Genomic DNA, 17,053 nt, shown 5'->3' on the forward strand with positions numbered 1-17,053 from the left:
TTGGAGACCAGTCCATCCTCCAAATGTACATCTGTTTGAGCAAAAGGTTACCAGAAACAAGTTACAGGGATATTAAGACCATTGCTCAATAACCACAGCCATTATGTTGCAATGGTTTTTTGAGCTCTGCAGGGGTTTTCCTGGGATCAGAACTCAGTTGGGCTTAGTAGCAATATTTTCAGTTGTGTCATATAGATTGTTTCATGTTGTTAGAGCTGAATGCTGCTATCGGCCATTTCAGAACTTCTAGTTATATAGATTTTGCAGCAATGTATTTGCATGCTGTAACCTATAGCAAAATGCCATGTAATTTGAATTCCAGCTTTACCCACCATGACTCTTCTGGTATGTATCACTACCCAGGGAGTGTGTCGGGGCACCGTTCCTATTTAACTTGGTTGCTTGAACATTATGCATCCAGGTGCATTATTTTCAAAACTTATTCTTGAATGTTTAGGTGTAAAGTGTCCCAAGAGAAGCATATAGATGGTTACCACTTAAACCAGTTTTGTAGAAATGACACATGGGGATTTTAAGATGAACTTCATGTGTTTTACCAAAACTCCAACTACATAGCACTTTGAGACACAAGTACAATCAGATGCTTTTTCTTGTACAGCTAAAATATATGGTTTGGTTTTTTTCAATAGATATGCATATCTTTCCAGAAAGAACTACTCTTCTTAAGCAGCAGGTAAGGAAAAGAATATGGGTAAAATAGTTGGGGAGGAATAGGAAAGGATATTTAATATATTTAATCTTATTATACATTTTTCTACATTAAAGTCAACAGGCTGCAAATATATTCTGCTACAAAGCTTTGTGTAAGAAATATCTCTATAAGAAAATACATCTCATTAAACATTTCCTGTAAATAAATTATCCCAAATAACTATGTTTTGCAAGAGGAAAAGTGAGGGTAGGCCAACGGTAAGAAGAGCTAAAAATTGCTGAGAGCACATTTCTACGCCCCCCACCCCTGCTCACGCTGGGTATCGTTTTTTTTAATATGTACTCACAATGAGAGCAATAGAGTTCCTCTGCTGAGTATGTGCTGTGTCAGTGTAAATAACACTTGCAAAATTGGTTCCTGTATTTTTTTAATATCTTGAAATTATACTATTTCTGAGCATTATTCATGTTTCAGTTACACTGGAAAAAAACCTGAAATAAACAGGGTTGCAATGATAGGACTGCAAGATAAAACTCTGACTGAGACTATTAAAAACCTGAAGACCCTGTCTCTGAGCAGTCCCTCTAGGTCAAGAAAAACTAACTCCAGTAGGGAGAGATGCACGTGAAATACTCTTCTTATTTAGACTCTTATGAAAGATAAAGGTCGATGTAGCTGAGGTCTGTGTTCTAACTGGGAAGTCTGAGTCAGGTGGCGTAGCTAAAGCTATAGCTTTAAAATAACCACTGGTGGAGATGTGTTAGTGGAAAAAGGTGACAGATATGGGTGACGTGATCTTCAAAGTTAAACTACATACTGGTGTACCCGCATTGTTCAGAACTGATTAAATAGAAAAGTCCCTTGCATTACAAAACATGAAAATGGGTAACTATAAATGGGTAATTACAACTTAGCAGTAGGTCAATTATAGAATCAGACTTCGTTGAAGAAATATCAGTCTCTTTACCAATGTCTATACAAAGGAATACTTGCAAATAAGTAAAATAAAAAAAGTTTGAAAAGACCTGGGAGACAAGTCAAGGGATAGACACTGTCCTTTTTTTTTAACCAGTACACAAACAATGTAGAGTTGTCCACAGTCCATGTACTTCCATCATTCCTGGCAGAACAGTCCAGACTGAGCGGACATCAAGTCCAGGCTGAATACGTGCTGGAGGCTGGTATGCTGTGGCATCGCATGATGTTTAACAAGTCATTTGCGGTCATACCATCTTCTTACGTCCTTTTCTGCAGGAGAGGAGGTGCTCACAAGAACCAACTCATTTTTCTTTGCTGCCGCTAAGAAACAAATCCATTATACTTCTGCAGAGTGCCATCAGTAGGCCATTGCTACTAATAAAATGTAAAAATTTGAGTTTGTAGCAGTATGCTCTAAACACCTCAACAAATGTCAACATCATCTGTTATAACAGCAACAGTGACACAACTTCACAGCTCTTTGTGCTAGGCACTTCAACACCCCTCTACTTTCGGAAATGTCTTTAATGCAAGTATGCTTAGGCAAAGAAAGTATATTTAGGACTAATGAGCAACTGCCTGTATATAATTCTGGATTCAGCATGCACATGCTTCATCTGTTCAACCCAATGTATACTAGCAGTAAACTGAGGCAAATACAAGCACTTAAGAGCCATACTATGACACTGAACTACATAAAGCATTTCAATTTACCTATGTATAGGAAACAAAACCCTGTTTAAATGCCTCCTCTTAGAGAAACTGCTGCTCTCTGGAAATTGTGAGATGGCAAGTTTTCATCTCTTTTATGAGGGCCTGCAAAACACAGCACTCTTGTCCTGCAGGAGTGCTTTCTTTGCTGGAGCGTCAGCCCTGAATGACAAGGGCGTGTGGACGTTCACAGTAACTTTATTTCCATTTCGCACACCTGCAATGTGACCAATAACGTGTTGACAGATGAGTCTTCCTGGCATGCACTGCTTCCTATAGGAGTACATGTATACAATTTATTTAGCAGTCATTACCATGCTGGAAACCCACTGTAGCCCTAACACTGAACCCTTGAAACATCACAGGACAACACAGCAAGGCAAGTGACATTAATTTCCACTGTACTTGTTTGCATACTAGCATTTCCCACAAACTGTAGAAGTTATTTACAGAAGAGCTGCACAGAAGGAGAACTCCAGCTGCACTTGCGTTTACCACCAGCTCAAAAAGAAATGCGTTTGGTGTGACTTCTACCCTAACTGTTACTTTAGCCATTCTGCTTTCATTCGCAGTCCTCATTTCCCACCATGCCGTAATGCATTAAATACATAAAGCCACAGTCACTTAATACTATCATCTTCCCAATCCTCATTCAGATTTTCTGGCACACGTGAAGTCTTGATTTAGAAGAGGAGGTCGCATCTTTCCATACTTTGCAAGACAGCCCCTTGGCACAGTCACATCGTTGGAAAATCTCCAGTCCATGGGACCCTTTCTTGCGCTGTTTGGTGCACACCTCTCCCTGATGCAATACAGGCTTGCAAATTTTGGTCCAGAAATGGCGAGCGCAGCAGTGTCCCTCAATACAGTCTGATGACCGTAGGCAGGGATCGCCTTCATGTCCTAAAAAAAGAGCAACCAAACTATTTTACCTCATGGGAAAACGTGAAAGTACAGATTCAGTGCAAACGAAGCTCAGAAAAAGGACAGATGATAATTCCATCTGTGGCTAGTTGAAGGATGTAGACCCAAGGGAAGCTATGAATTAGGAAGGGTCAAGAGGGTAATTAACGAGACCTGCCGTAAGACTTGGTAAGGAGAAATTGAGCTACAGGATTGTCAGCAGGATTACAAGTGCTTAATTACATGACTGCTACAAGAGAAGGATGTGTGCGATCTTGCACAACTGAAAAATGGATTGTCAGTCCAGCTCTGATACAGAGAAGAAAGCAGATGCTATTTCAATCACAGGAACAAACACGTTGATTTTACATCACTGTTTGAGTCATGCTGTGAATTCTCATGATAGACATTCACTCCCTGCGAAAATACTGCCTATATTTCTGGTTCACATTGCTGTATCTTAACAGCAATAACATGATTCATTACATGAAGGAACAAAGCAGTGTAGTGCAAATGTGATCTTACCTTTTATGTGCGACAGCTTGGAGCGTGGCCTCCCTAGGTTTTGCCATCCCAAATCCTTGCTAGCATAATGACCGTTCTTCTTGTTGCGTGGCCCTTCTAGAGCAGGGATGTGAGGCGTAAGGATGCTTTCAGTTACTGGTATGCAAATACCTGTGAGGAAAAGACAGTCAGTCAAAGATCTGAACAAGAGGAAGAGCAACCGAGAGACATATACAGAACAGGATCGGGACCAGGACCGTGAAAGTGCTGGGGCTTGGCCTCAGCGACACCCAGCTCTAATCACACCTCTGACCCTGATCCCTGGCACCTAACTTCACCACAGCTCTGCGGTGTCACTCTGGCTTCGTGGTCTGAGCACCTGGAGACTGCCTCGTAGACACCTCAGGTCTCCAGAGGAGAGTATGGGAATGCAAACACTATGGTTATCACTTCCCCAGGGAGAGTAGAACAAGGGTTCACTAAGTCTCTTTTGCTTCCTTAAAAATATAGATTCTGTGCAGTCTTCCAGTGAATCAAACCACATTGAATGTAGTGCTGTGATTTCAGTCAGCAGCAGCATCATTTTTGGGTTTCCCATTCCAAAATGGGAAAAGTCTGGTAGTACACAAGCCTTAAAAATAGAAATATTATTAAAGAAAATGAAGCAGAGTGGAATGAAGTAGATAATGAGGTTTTCTTGGTTTAGAAAAAGCAGCACAGTCAGCCAGAAAAAAAAAAAAATATACTGTTGCTGAGAACACTCAGAAAAATAGATGCTATCAAAATGACGATTTTATGGAGGAAACCCAAGAAACTACTGACATACCATTGTTGCACCGGTTCCCAGGGCAGCACATGCCGTCTCTGTGGCAACGCTTCTTCTTCCTCCGACACATCATACATGCAGATGTTGCTTGATGAGGACTGTGACAGTATCGCCCAACTTCGCATTCCTTATCATTGGTACAAGGATAGGCCTGGTGAGTAAAAGAAAGGTTTACAGTGAAATATGGCTTTGTATGAAGTGTGTATGCAGCCCATTAAAAAAAAAAAAAACAACCCAAAACTAAAAAAACCCACCACGGAAACCCCCAAACAACCCAACAGTTGAGATATACTGTTCACTGGGGCCAGGAGAGGCAGGTAGAGATGCTTCACTGCAGCCACAATAGCAATCTTTAAGGTTAAGCTGCTGGTGAAGATGTATCTGCTTAAAGAATCAGGGAGATACAACCAGCTCCCTGGTGGTTTCATCTTTTCTTGCCTCAAACATATGTCGGCACAAGAGAACTCATATTTTTGTGCATTCAGGCCTCTGATTCATAGATAAGAGCTTAAAACTCCACACTGAAGAATAAACAGAGCCATAAAACTCCTCTCAGCAGAAGTCCCAAAACACGCCCTGCAATAGGTAACATTTTAATTTAAACTCCAAGGAGGCATTTTCCTTTGATAGTTGTCTAACACAGTGATGGCTAATAAGTTCACTGTTCTCACAGTGAACATCTACACCACATTGGTACAGGCTCCTTTGCAATTGCACCACACCCCACTGGCCCACACTGCTTGGACTCCTTGGACGTGAACAAGCATCACTGGTCAGCATTTCACTTCGATAACCTTTACTTCACACGTGGGCTTAGTATACGCCTTAAACCGCCTGCTAAGCAACACCCTGCGGTATGCAGCATGGAATAGATTACATAGCACAAACTGTCTTGCACATACAATTCCCTGCAAGCAGTGACACATGTATATAATTCTCCTATATTCATCAAAACCAGCATTGTCTTACAGGAAAACTGACTTTTAAAAAAAGAGTGTGAAAGCACTGTATTTTCCCATAAAGAGAGAGAGAGAAATGTTTATTCCTACAAGAGGAAAAGACATGATGCTTTAAGGAGACATAACAACACACATTGCCACATTCCAGGATCCTTTCTGTTGACTCCCACACAGCTACAACTATGCTCTCTGTCTGCATCTAATTTTACTGCCTATTAAATTAATCATAGCTTTTTCTCATTCCTCAAAATTATACTTGAGGAATTTGTTTAGATAAAAAGCTGAGAATAAATTTTGGGTACTTTTCGGAAAATTATGTTTACGCTTCCTCAACTAATTTTCTCCAGCACTTTAAATAAATCAAAGTACTGCTTTTACTGTTTTCAGAATGAGTCTTGAAATTAATTATTCACCACAAACAAAAAGCTCATCTGACTAATTTTCAATGTAGGCTGATTACTTTTCTAATAATATTTTAAATCAAGGCTTGATCGTATTGTTCTCAGAAAAGAAAAACTTGGAGGCTGTTGAGAATTTGCTCTGAAAATTGTTCTTTTAAATGGGGAATTTCTTGTTTCTCTGTCTTTGTGCCATTCTGTTGAGAATCGGAGAAGAAACAAGAGGTTTGATAATAAAACTGAGCAAGTTTCTCTAGTGCCATTCGTGGGAAGGGGAACCATGCCTTTTCCCGTGTGATTTCATTAGTTGTTTTCTTTGTCAAAATTTACTTTACAGTACCAAAAGTGCTGGCTGGATATTTCCCAAGTGCTGCTGCCCCGTTACTTCTGCCCTCTGAATATGTGTCTTTGAAGAATGATTCCAGAGCGCAGCTGTTTGGAGTAACCTGACGTATGTGTAAGTCTTTCTCCCTTAAGAATAAACATTTCCTCTCGGGTTCATACTCAAGAGGATGAACATCAAAGAAAGCCAGATCTTTTAGCTAGGAGGAGCAATAAGAGACAAATGCAAGCACTCACCTGTTCGGTACTCAAGGCAGAAGTGGATTCTACCTATTCTAGCAATAGGAACTAAAGTGCTCTCCCCTCAATCTCATCACTCCTTTCCCTCATTTTTCCAGCAATAAATCATTAACATTGACTTATAATTTATGATATAGTTACCATAAAAGTAAAGTTTCCCTGACACAAATGAGACCTTACTAAAGTAAGGAGCATACAATGCAGAAAACTGATTTTACATAGACCTGTGCATGGTTATATTGAGTTAGGAGAATACTAACACTGTTAGCTAGGGGAAATGCAAATAGAAAACAGATGAACTTGCTAAAACCTGGAGATGAAGGCTTTTTAGACCCTTGTCTGTCATCAAGCCCTTCATAACCGCATCTTTTTTCCAATATGGGCATGTGGTATACACCTGCAACTTGTCAGCAAGAAGCCTACTTGCAGTTTTCTTTTGGTTCCTCAAATAGCTTTTAAAAAAAGAGTTCCCTGATCCTGAAGGGTGCTAATGAATGCTCTCACATACCGTATCTAGTGTCTGGTTTACTTTTGGCTTTTAGGCTGAGTGACATGTAAAAGATATTTTAAGATATGCATCTAATTGCCAACTCTCAGCTCTGTCTTTAAGAATGGTAAAAGTAACCAAAGACAATTTTGACATTAAAAATTGCCAAGGAAATTGACCTAACTCAGCCTTTAGTCCCACTCTAGAGTCCCACGCTAAATAAAGATGACACTTCTGAAGTGAAAAAAATAAGCCTGAACATTCACCTATCTAAGACAAATGATTGCAGCACATCAAAAAATAGTTTTGTGTTACATGTAGCTGAGACAACAACTGGCAAACCCCAAAAGACCAGCTGCCAGCCAGCTATATGAAAAACCTTCTTGCAAACGCCTGATGCCATCAATTGCCTTGATCTTTCTTCCAAAACCACCATCCATTTGATATCCTAGCTATCAATCACAGGGAGCTTGAAACAAAAATGCATACGTAGCCTTGTGTCTGTCTCCTAGTCACTAGACATTCATCCGAATAACTCCTGCTCCCAGAAAAGTAATTTCTATCGCTGCGGAGCATTCGGTATTAAAATACCAAAATAAACCAAAATAATATAGTGTGTATATAGCCTTGGCTAACAGGGGAGAAAATGTGTTCATAATCATCCCATTGTTGACAGTAGCTGAGCCAATCTATGTGTAAGTATGTATATATTTTTAAAAAATACAGAATAAAGAAAACATACTTGTAAAAATGTACATGCTAACAATTGTCTATGCATGAGTCAAGGTTTTCAAAATCTCCTACGCCACAGTGCCTGAAACACAGTCTTTACGTTTAGAGAATTGCGGAGAACATTTCCTATATACAACGCAAAGACACAAATCAGTCCCAGATGGAGAGGGAAAAAGCAAGCTGTAAACCAGCTCTACTTCCCCAGCAATGATAACTAATTCTACAAGGCACATCATCCCTTCACATTCTTCAGCTATACATATCATTTTCTGGTCGTAAATCTCTAGCCACTAAAAAAAGCTTTGATATTATGGGAAACCAGATGAAACCAAGATAAAATATGTAGCACTCCCTGAAGCTGCATTTAAACAATCTTATTTAATTTTTTTAGCCCAGATTACAGGCGAACAAGTCACCCATAGCATGACATAAACTAGATTTGCCTGTGATAATGAGTCGCATTTTCGGAATGTGTTGTCTGATTAAGAGCATTGCTCGTGGAGATGTTTTCACCTCAGTCATTTCAATTACTTTTGTATCCTTGTATAAAAGATACTATTGAATGCGTGTCCAAAAATGTACAGCAATGATGTACGGGATTTTTTGCAATGTTGGAGGATTCAGGCTAGACAGTTAAATGGGTGCTGCCCATGCTGTGCCAGGATGTCCCTGCATCAGTCCACAAAGACTAACCTTTGCCAGTCAGGTCACAGCAAGACGTAAATGTTAAATTTTTCTCTTTTTTTGAGGAGGAGAATATGAATCTCCATTCCTACCCTTCCTGAATTTATATTCAAAATGCTAAAAGCCCATATAGAAACACTCAGGGAAAACAATGCAGATGATAAAGGAAAAAAGTTAGGAGGTTTTATAGTTGAACAAGTCCTTCCAGGAGTACTACTGAGGCTCTTCCTTTTGTATCAATGCACAGGGAGGCTGAGGAAGGGCCTGACTATGTGACTAAGTGGCTAACGCCATTCCCTTGACTTGAGGAGTGTGCAGGAGTGAGGCTCATTTCTACCTTTGTCTTTGCCTATTGGCAGAGGAGATCTAACTTAGCACCTTTTCTCGGTGCAATGAGGTTTTCTTGATATTTTTGCTGGAGTCATTTACTATCCTGCGTGTTTTATACGGTCATCCTGAACCACAGAGTTTCACCGCAAGCTGGAGCAATACTAAGTGGTGGGACTGTTGTGCTATGGAGTCAGTCAGTTCGAGTCTCTCTGTCTGGCACTATAAAACGCAACGGAGAAGCACTCCGGGGGGGGGTACAGTGAGACAGATGCCGTAATGTGCTGAAGGGTGAGTGAGTAGACTGATGGGAGGCACACTTTATTGAGCTTTGGGAGATAAGGGCTTGAATTTCAGCATGGCCTCCAGCAAATATTTGAAGACAATATTCCCGGCCAGTGTCTTAGTCACCAGGCTCTCATTTGCTCATATTATGATGTCTCATTTGTTTTTAATGCTGAAGCTACTCCACGCTGTACTATGTCAGAGAAAGGCAGGAAAAGCCACTGGCATTTTTACCTAGGCTGTGTCATCACTTAGCCAGCACAAGTTGTCCTAGACACTGCTGGCTTCAGAGCCACCTTCAACACTGAGAGAAGCTGTGTCTAAATAAGTGATCTGATGGAACAGATATCAGTAGTGACTCCCCCAGAAGCAGTTAACTCTTTCCTTTTTTAAAAACACATCATAAAGTCCAAGTGCAGAGTGGGTCCTGGCAGGAGATCAGGAGATCGTGGCTACTACCACTCCCAGCAGAAGAAAGAGCATGGAGGTTATTCCTTACCCTTTTACTGTAGATGCTGAGCAGCACTCAAGAAGAGAACTAAAGTGTCATGTACCACATAAATGACAATATCACTGCCGTTACTGTACTGGACACTCAGCCAGCTTCTGTCTCATACAATCATCCTGTGATGGTACTGGGGACTGAGCTGAAGAACAGGACAAAAACCACAGCCAGTTGTACAGCAGGAAGGTAAGAGCAACGTAGAGCTATCAGGGCAATCCTTCCTCACTGTCTCTCACCTGGCAAAGAGGCAGAAGGTATTGCAGAGGTGAGACAAGTGGCTCAAGAAAACGCACACTTACATTACCCCAGAAATGGCCTTACTTCCTAGGTACCCGTGTGTCAGAAATCAAATTTAGGCTACTACTCACAGTCTTGTACGTACAGAATCCTGAGTTATTAATACCCTGTGCAAATACCTGTGCCACTATGTTGTGTTATCACATCCAGCAGAAATGTCTTTTTCTGCTGTCAAAAGACTTCTCTTTTATATCACACCTAAATAATCTTTTATATTCACACCATGCCTGTGAGACAGCTTATCACAAATGAATTGGTACCGCAACTCAGTCCATTACTTGTTACTTGAGGGAAAAAGGTTATTTTATCTATTTATTTCAATTAATTGTACTTTTATAAATTTAAAAATAATGACTGTAATGGTGGTGGAAGCTGACCTCTCTACAGCCAGTGTGCTAACTAGATGATCAAAACTGGCCTGAACTATAGGACAGAGGCCAGAGTTCCCACCCTCCACATAAAAGATGAACAATAGAGCTTGTTTGCCCTTTAGTCTTTGGGCTGCACATATTGCTTAATATTTCACAGCCATCAGGCACGATGAAGCAACCAACTGGCTCAAGCATGGTGAGGGCCTCTCCTTGCTGTCCTGCTTTGGGCAGGACGGAACTATGTTTCTAAGCAAGGACTTGGTCCCCATAGACCAAACATATGAAATAGCCACAGGGGTGCCAGGTCTGCTTTTGCTTTTCTCTCTCTCTGAAGAGTTAGTTAATCCAAAGTAAAAGCATGCCAATAAATTAGGAAATGCAAATATATGCTTTAACCAAATAGCCTGCTGTCAAGACTAATTACAAAGAATGCAAGTCATTGTTTGGCTCCTTGGTTGGGCCTGATTCTGAGATGGGATCTCAAATTTGGTTTGGTTCTTAGCAGATCAACGTTGGCGGGACAGTTGCATGCAACATGTGGCCTGTAGAGCCATCACACTTGGCAGTTGTCTCGCCTCTTTAGAGAGAGAATGAAGATCCTCTCTATGAACGTCAAGGAGAAGACCTAAGACAATCTCACAAACCTTTGTAACAATGGAAATAACAGCTCTTCATTCAGAACCACATACATGTGATAAAGCAAAAGGGGGGGGGGGGGGCGGACAGACAAAGCTTTTTAAGAAACTAACAAACAAACCAAACAAACTTCCAACTCTCCATGGTTGGGGTTTTGGGTTTTTGGTTTGGTTTTTTTTTTCCCCCTGCAAGACAATTAAACTACTTTCTGATAGCTTCTCAAGTGTATTCGGACAAATCCATGTCTAACTGACAAACTTCAGCCTAGCTTTCTCCTAGCTGCTAAGCAAACATGTACATTAAGATGTGGATGGGAAGTGACCATCAGTTACTACTATTTTGCTTTTAATCCCAAATGAGAAAAGACTTTATCAGCAGCCATCTGGAGCAATGCAGTTTTCCCACAGCACTGCTGATGTTGCTTTTTTCTATTCTTAGCTCAACACAAGCATAGATGATAGCGCGGGATCTCACTGTGCACAAGCAGAAAGCCATGGTTAATTTATCCCACAGAGGAAATCATGCTGTGCTCTCAGACAGCTCCAGACATGGATCCTGTCTTAGACTGATTTCACCAGAAACTCTCAACTCTCAGTGACTGCTGTGGCACAGACCATTCCTGAAAGCAAAACTCACAGTAGTTGCAATGAAACAGATTTCCTCCATTCAGTTGCCATAATAAGTTTAACGATTCAATTTTTCTCACTGATTCTCCTTCTTGTTAAAATAATACATATCTCTGACACACTTCCCTGCCAGACCCAGAGAGAAAAGCACCATCTTCCGCCTCTAGATTAAGCATAGGCACTTTCTTCTAGCAATAACGTATTTTTAACTCTTCAACTTAAAACAACATTGCTGTTCATGAGGTCTGATTCACAGAGTGCTACATCGTGGATATGAATACTGCAGCCTCCAAAGATCATTCCTTCAAACTGTGTGGCTAATGGCCCCAGAAGTCTGCATTATTAAGACAATAAATATTCATGTTTCAAAGTAATACTCAATCCACTGCTAGACCACCAGGGGAAGAACATTTCTAAACTGTGCAGTAGTCCAGCTCTCATGATTTGCTAGAGCCAAAGAAAACTCAGATCTTAACGACCAAAAAACAAACCTCAGTAAGGACTCATGTGGGTCCTGACTCAGGCTTTCCTCGTCCCAACAAAAATGTCACGGAAAACAACTTCCCGTTCTGCAAGCGGTAGGCAGTTGTGCGGGGAGCTGTGCGTAGGGGAAGCGCGTAGCTGCACCTCACCAGAAGAGTCAAACACCTTAAACACGGGAGCTGTGTTGCCCTGTTGCACCCAGAGCCAGCCAGCGCGAGTGGTGCCTCTTCCAGTGCAGACAGAAAACCTCCAAAGACTTTTCCCATATGAAATCTCACTCATACTCTGACCCTGTGTGATCTCCTGGCCCACATGGTGGATTTCAACGAGGAATTTAGGTCTGCAGCAGAACCTCTTATTCAACAGCTTACAATTCAACACCTTTTCTTACAGAACTACCTACATTTTGTGTACTACTGGGAGGAGGTAGTGTCAGTTTAAAGTTGGCCTTGGCTTCAGGAGGACATACAAAGAAAGTAATCTGAAAGACTGTAAGTGGATCAATTAAATTCCTGGGTAGATACTATTACCTGAATTAAATTGGCCTTAATTTAGTACATTTTACATGCATTATGAAAGTATAAATGAAAAGGTTTAAGGCACTTTAAGTAATCCACCTTACAAATTTATTCAACTTGATTCACCTTCAGTTCCTCATATAAGTAAAAACTGGACCGAGTTACTTTTCCAAATGACTTGAAGAGCAGCACACTATGCCCAAAATATGCACAGATGTGTGTTGTTTATACCACAGAACAGCCTAGAACTATCACCAGGACGCAGCATATACACTGTAGTTCCCAAGGCAGCACAGGTATGGGTCTTTCTGTTCTATCACATCTTTAAGACAAAGTGTCTACTTTAGATCCATATTGATGTCACTGTGCTGAATCATGCCATTTCAAAGGAAGCATACTATGTTTCCTGCCCCACATGACACTGTGCATACACAGGTGCTCAAGTTTTCCTACCGTGACCATGGGGTTACATAGCAGTGCTGCCTTCTCAACAGCTGGACAGACCATGAGCCTCCTATGCCACTGGATTTTGAAGAAGGTTTCCTGCTCCATAGAACCGGTACCTTACAGAGGACATGATTAAAGAAGATTCAAAAATTTTGGGAACAATCAGTTCGAACCCAAATTTTACGGACTTTCTCTCAATGCATATGATTGATATTGTCTGGTGAACTACCAGCAGCAGCATTACAACAGAAAGCATCAAAACAATGTTAGGTAATCTTTGAAGTCAACAATGTAGTACTAAATCAATGTGACAGGAAGCCTCTAGGTCTTGATTTTATGTCATTTTCGAATGCATCACCAAAGACTGCTCCAAGAATAAAGGTTTGTTAACATGCACTTTGTTCTATGTCCAGCCTTTTCAGCAGACTGTTCTTGCCTTTTTATCTCTGCCTTTTCCCCACCCCTTTGCTGATGGTTTAGCTTTTTAGTTTTGTCTCTAATTGGCTATTTATCATCTGTTCCAGAGTAAGATTCTTCTGGCTTTTTGATCAACATGTTTACTGCGATGGATGAACAGTGGGTTGCCAAAAACAGTTTTCCCTCTGGATCTATTAACTCTAGAAGTATGGAGCTTTTTTATTAATCTAAGACCACTGTCCAGATGGAAACAGCTAGCAGATCCTATGGCTCACAAAGCACCAGGAATTAAACCACAGGTAGATACTTGAATATTGCGGTTGGGAGTAGAATAACACTGCTGGGAACTGGCAGTAAGTTACTGTTCTAACACCTGGGTCTGAACATCCCCAAATCATGATGCACTTTCAAGGTGGAGCTTTTATTGGGAACCATCTCTGCAAGCACGTATTCACAGCAAGAAAAACAAGATGACAGCTTTACCTTCTGTAGTATAGCTACTAAGGAAGTAAACTTCCTTTGCTTTTAAACATTCACAAAATCTAGAAAAAGCAAGGGGGAAACCCTGTCATATTGAAGTCAGTGCTAAAACTTCTGTTGTCTGCTACAGCACCTGGAGACAGAGTGCTTCCAGGTTATAAACATTCGTGCAGCGTCTGCAGTCCTCACCCTGGAAATGACTCTTAGGTATTCCTTGCAGAAAACGATTTGCATTGCAAAATACAAAGCATTTGAGACACTAGTTTTAAAAATGCAGTTTCTCTGGCTCTCGTGTTTAAAAGGACAGCCCTGAAAACACGAGTTCGTGTCAGCTGGAGAGACAGCCAGATGCCGTATGTCTGAGAAGGATGAACCGCAGTCTCCACCTCAGAAGACTGCTGACTCCAATCTAACATTGTTACTGAATGTCAGCATTATTGCTTGTCTCCCTGATGGTCATTTATGTGAGAACACCTGGCTCATATGCCTCCTTCAATCCCCAGGTCTTTCTCTATGCATCAGAAACCACCACTGTCATCTGATATTCAAAACACCTTCCCTCTTTTCCTGCTCTACATGAGCCCCTCTGCAAGATGATGGCTGTGACTGATCCATTGCGGGGGAACTGAGTGGGACCAAGTCCTTTGAACTCCAAAGCACCTACAGAGAATTGAAATCAGACATCAAAAATAGCCCAGCTTTAATATTAGAACAAACAGACAACACCGGGGCATCTGCACCAGCTCTCACTCTCCAGTCTCATGCACCACAGAGAATTCAGAGATGTGGTCACAGAAGTTTGTGAGTTTTAAGGACGGGGAAATAAAATAATAATAATAATAATAATAATAATAATAATAATAATAATAATAAAAAAAAGGTGATATTTCTTCAGTTCTTACATTTGGTCTGCATGAGTGAGACTGAGAAACAGGACGAGTCACTAATGCAGCTTGGGGCTTTCCCCTTCATAACAACAGGAAGAATTACAATACGAGAGCATTGCTCCTCATCCTGATTCATTCTAGGAGCAGGTATGCTTGTACAAGGAGCCAGCAGTGCTCATGCAGTGGGACTACCTGCAAAAGAGCAGCTGTCCTGGGAAAGGGCTTGGTCACAGCCCCCTGAGGGCACAGGCAAGCACTGTGAAGTGGTTAGACTCATGTTGCTGTTCAGCTAACTCCTCAGTAAAAGGAAAAATTATAATATGAAGCTATTAAGGCAAATTATCACACTGTACTCAAAGGAGGCCAAAGATGAAAGAAAAGGAAAGGACCCCTAACAGCATCATTAAAAAAAATCACTGTACTCTTATTATACGATTAAGTTAGAGCTGCCAACCCAGCTTCAGGCTGTGGTAAATAACGTAGCAATCAAGGTTTCAACACTATTTACCCTTTTTTCCTTTTTCTTTTAAAATGCTCCTGGTTAGTTTTGCACAAACAGGAAAACAGGAACAACACAGCAAGGCAAGAATAACTTGTGAGTAAAACCAGATGAACACTAACATATTTACATAGTGTAATGACTTCGCTATTAATTCAAACAAACCCAGGCCCCAATCCTCAGAAGAGCGAGCTGAGCACATGCAGTCCAGGAGGCAAGAACGGGGTGGCTTCAGACTACATTTGTCTGCAGCCCCCAAGTTAGTAGGGACTGCTCTTAGTTTCAGGCTGCAATAGCCACTGAGGGACCATCTTTCATTTCAGACGTTGTACTCTGACTACACCCTCTTCTCAATCTTATGGGCCCCTTTCCATTTTCAAGGAAGACTTCCTTCAGTGCTAGGCACCATAGCACAGAAGAGAAAGGACAATAGGATTTCCAAAAATATCTAATTCATAGAAAAAAAAAACCCTAATGCCATTGAAATGAGAGAAGAAAAGGGAGGGGGGGGAGACCCAACCCAGACTCGGGTCCACTACCTACAAGGACCAGTCGTTTCTTGATAAAGGTATCCCCCCAAAAAAGTCCGAAGAAAAAGGAATAATCCTACGTAATTTCTGAATCAAGCCAAATTGGACATTCTTCTATTCTAGTCGTTGTCAGCATGCAATTACCTAGGATTCTGGCATTTAACATTGAATGAACTATAAATCTGTTCTCCACCCTCAAAATAAGCTGTTCTGCAGCTGAGACTTGTATTTACCCTCTTCCCTGCTATGTTTTACCATATCTTCTGAACTTATGTTTTCAAGCACTCTCTTCTTGTCTGAAAATAATATTCTTTATGTGGAGTTACGGAATCTCTTCTTTGTTCCTAGATGTCTTGGATGTTGATCAACAAAAAGTCATTAAAAAGTTTAATCCTCTATGCTTGGCACTACATCAGTCTGAGAGCAGTTTCTTTGTAACAGCCTTTGGAATAAATATCCATTAAAGATTTTTTTTTTCTTATACGGGTCACCCACACTTTATAGTGGGTGGCCCTTTCGTTTATCCCGTTACTATATTTCCACTTCTAAAGCTAAGCCAGATGCAGCAACCTGATACTACTTTTTAGTTCACGCAACTTTATTGTAATGAAAACTTCCGTGTATATCTGATACTTGTTAGGAAAGCCAAAGAAACAGGAACCATGGTAATATTGCACCACCTTCTTGACAACTTTTATTCTGCATGAGTTGGATTCTCCAGGGTACTGCATGCTTCGTTAGTAAGCATTTTTCACATTTAGATGCCCCAGAATGGAAACACAGTCAACCCATATCTGAAGTCCTCCTGTTGGTATGATTTGCGTAATAACCATGACCAGAGGCCATGTCTAAAAGTGCTATGTTTTCTTATAATTCTATGTGATCAGTTCTTTACCTGCTAGATAGTCTACATAAGCAAGACCAAACAAGGGCAGAAAAGATTTTAAGGTTTTTGATTGGTTTTGTTTGCCTTTTTTTTTTCTTTCTTCTCTCTTCTTTCTTTTAAACAGGTCGACCCAAGGTAGTGGAGATTAAATGGCTTGGCTATGCCAAGGCCACATAAGAAGTCCACAGTACACAAGGAATTTTCTTCAACTCTCATCCATTTAACTGTATGACTGTTTCCTTTTTCTGAACTTGTACCCTTCCTTTCAGATGTGCTAAATATAAGTGACTGTGTCTTTAACAATTATCTCCTCTTACAGGGATACAAACATAAGACATGGAGCTGTTGGAGTGAGTCCAGAGGAGGGCCACAAAGCTGATCAGAGGGATGGAGCACCTCTCCTATGAGGACAGGCTGAGAGA

General features: G+C 40.9%; 1 protein-coding gene across 3 annotated transcripts in view; it reads right to left on the minus strand.

The window, feature by feature from the left end:
* Nucleotides 1-242: 242 nt before the first annotated feature.
* The window catches only part of DKK2 (dickkopf WNT signaling pathway inhibitor 2), a 62,292-nt gene continuing 45,481 nt past the window's right edge, over nt 243-17,053 (minus strand). For all 3 annotated transcript variants that reach the window (XM_054824284.1, XM_054824285.1, XM_054824283.1), the window contains 3 exons: nt 4,596-4,746; nt 3,791-3,940; nt 243-3,265 (listed from right to left, as the gene is read on the minus strand). In XM_054824284.1, coding sequence (XP_054680259.1) covers nt 3,015-3,265; nt 3,791-3,940; nt 4,596-4,746 — 552 coding nt within the window. In that variant the 3' untranslated portion in view covers nt 243-3,014. The remainder of the gene's footprint in view (nt 3,266-3,790; nt 3,941-4,595; nt 4,747-17,053) is intronic.

This window comes from Grus americana, chromosome 4 (genome assembly GCF_028858705.1).
Source record: "Grus americana isolate bGruAme1 chromosome 4, bGruAme1.mat, whole genome shotgun sequence".
NCBI classification, from domain to species: Eukaryota; Metazoa; Chordata; class Aves; order Gruiformes; family Gruidae; genus Grus; species Grus americana.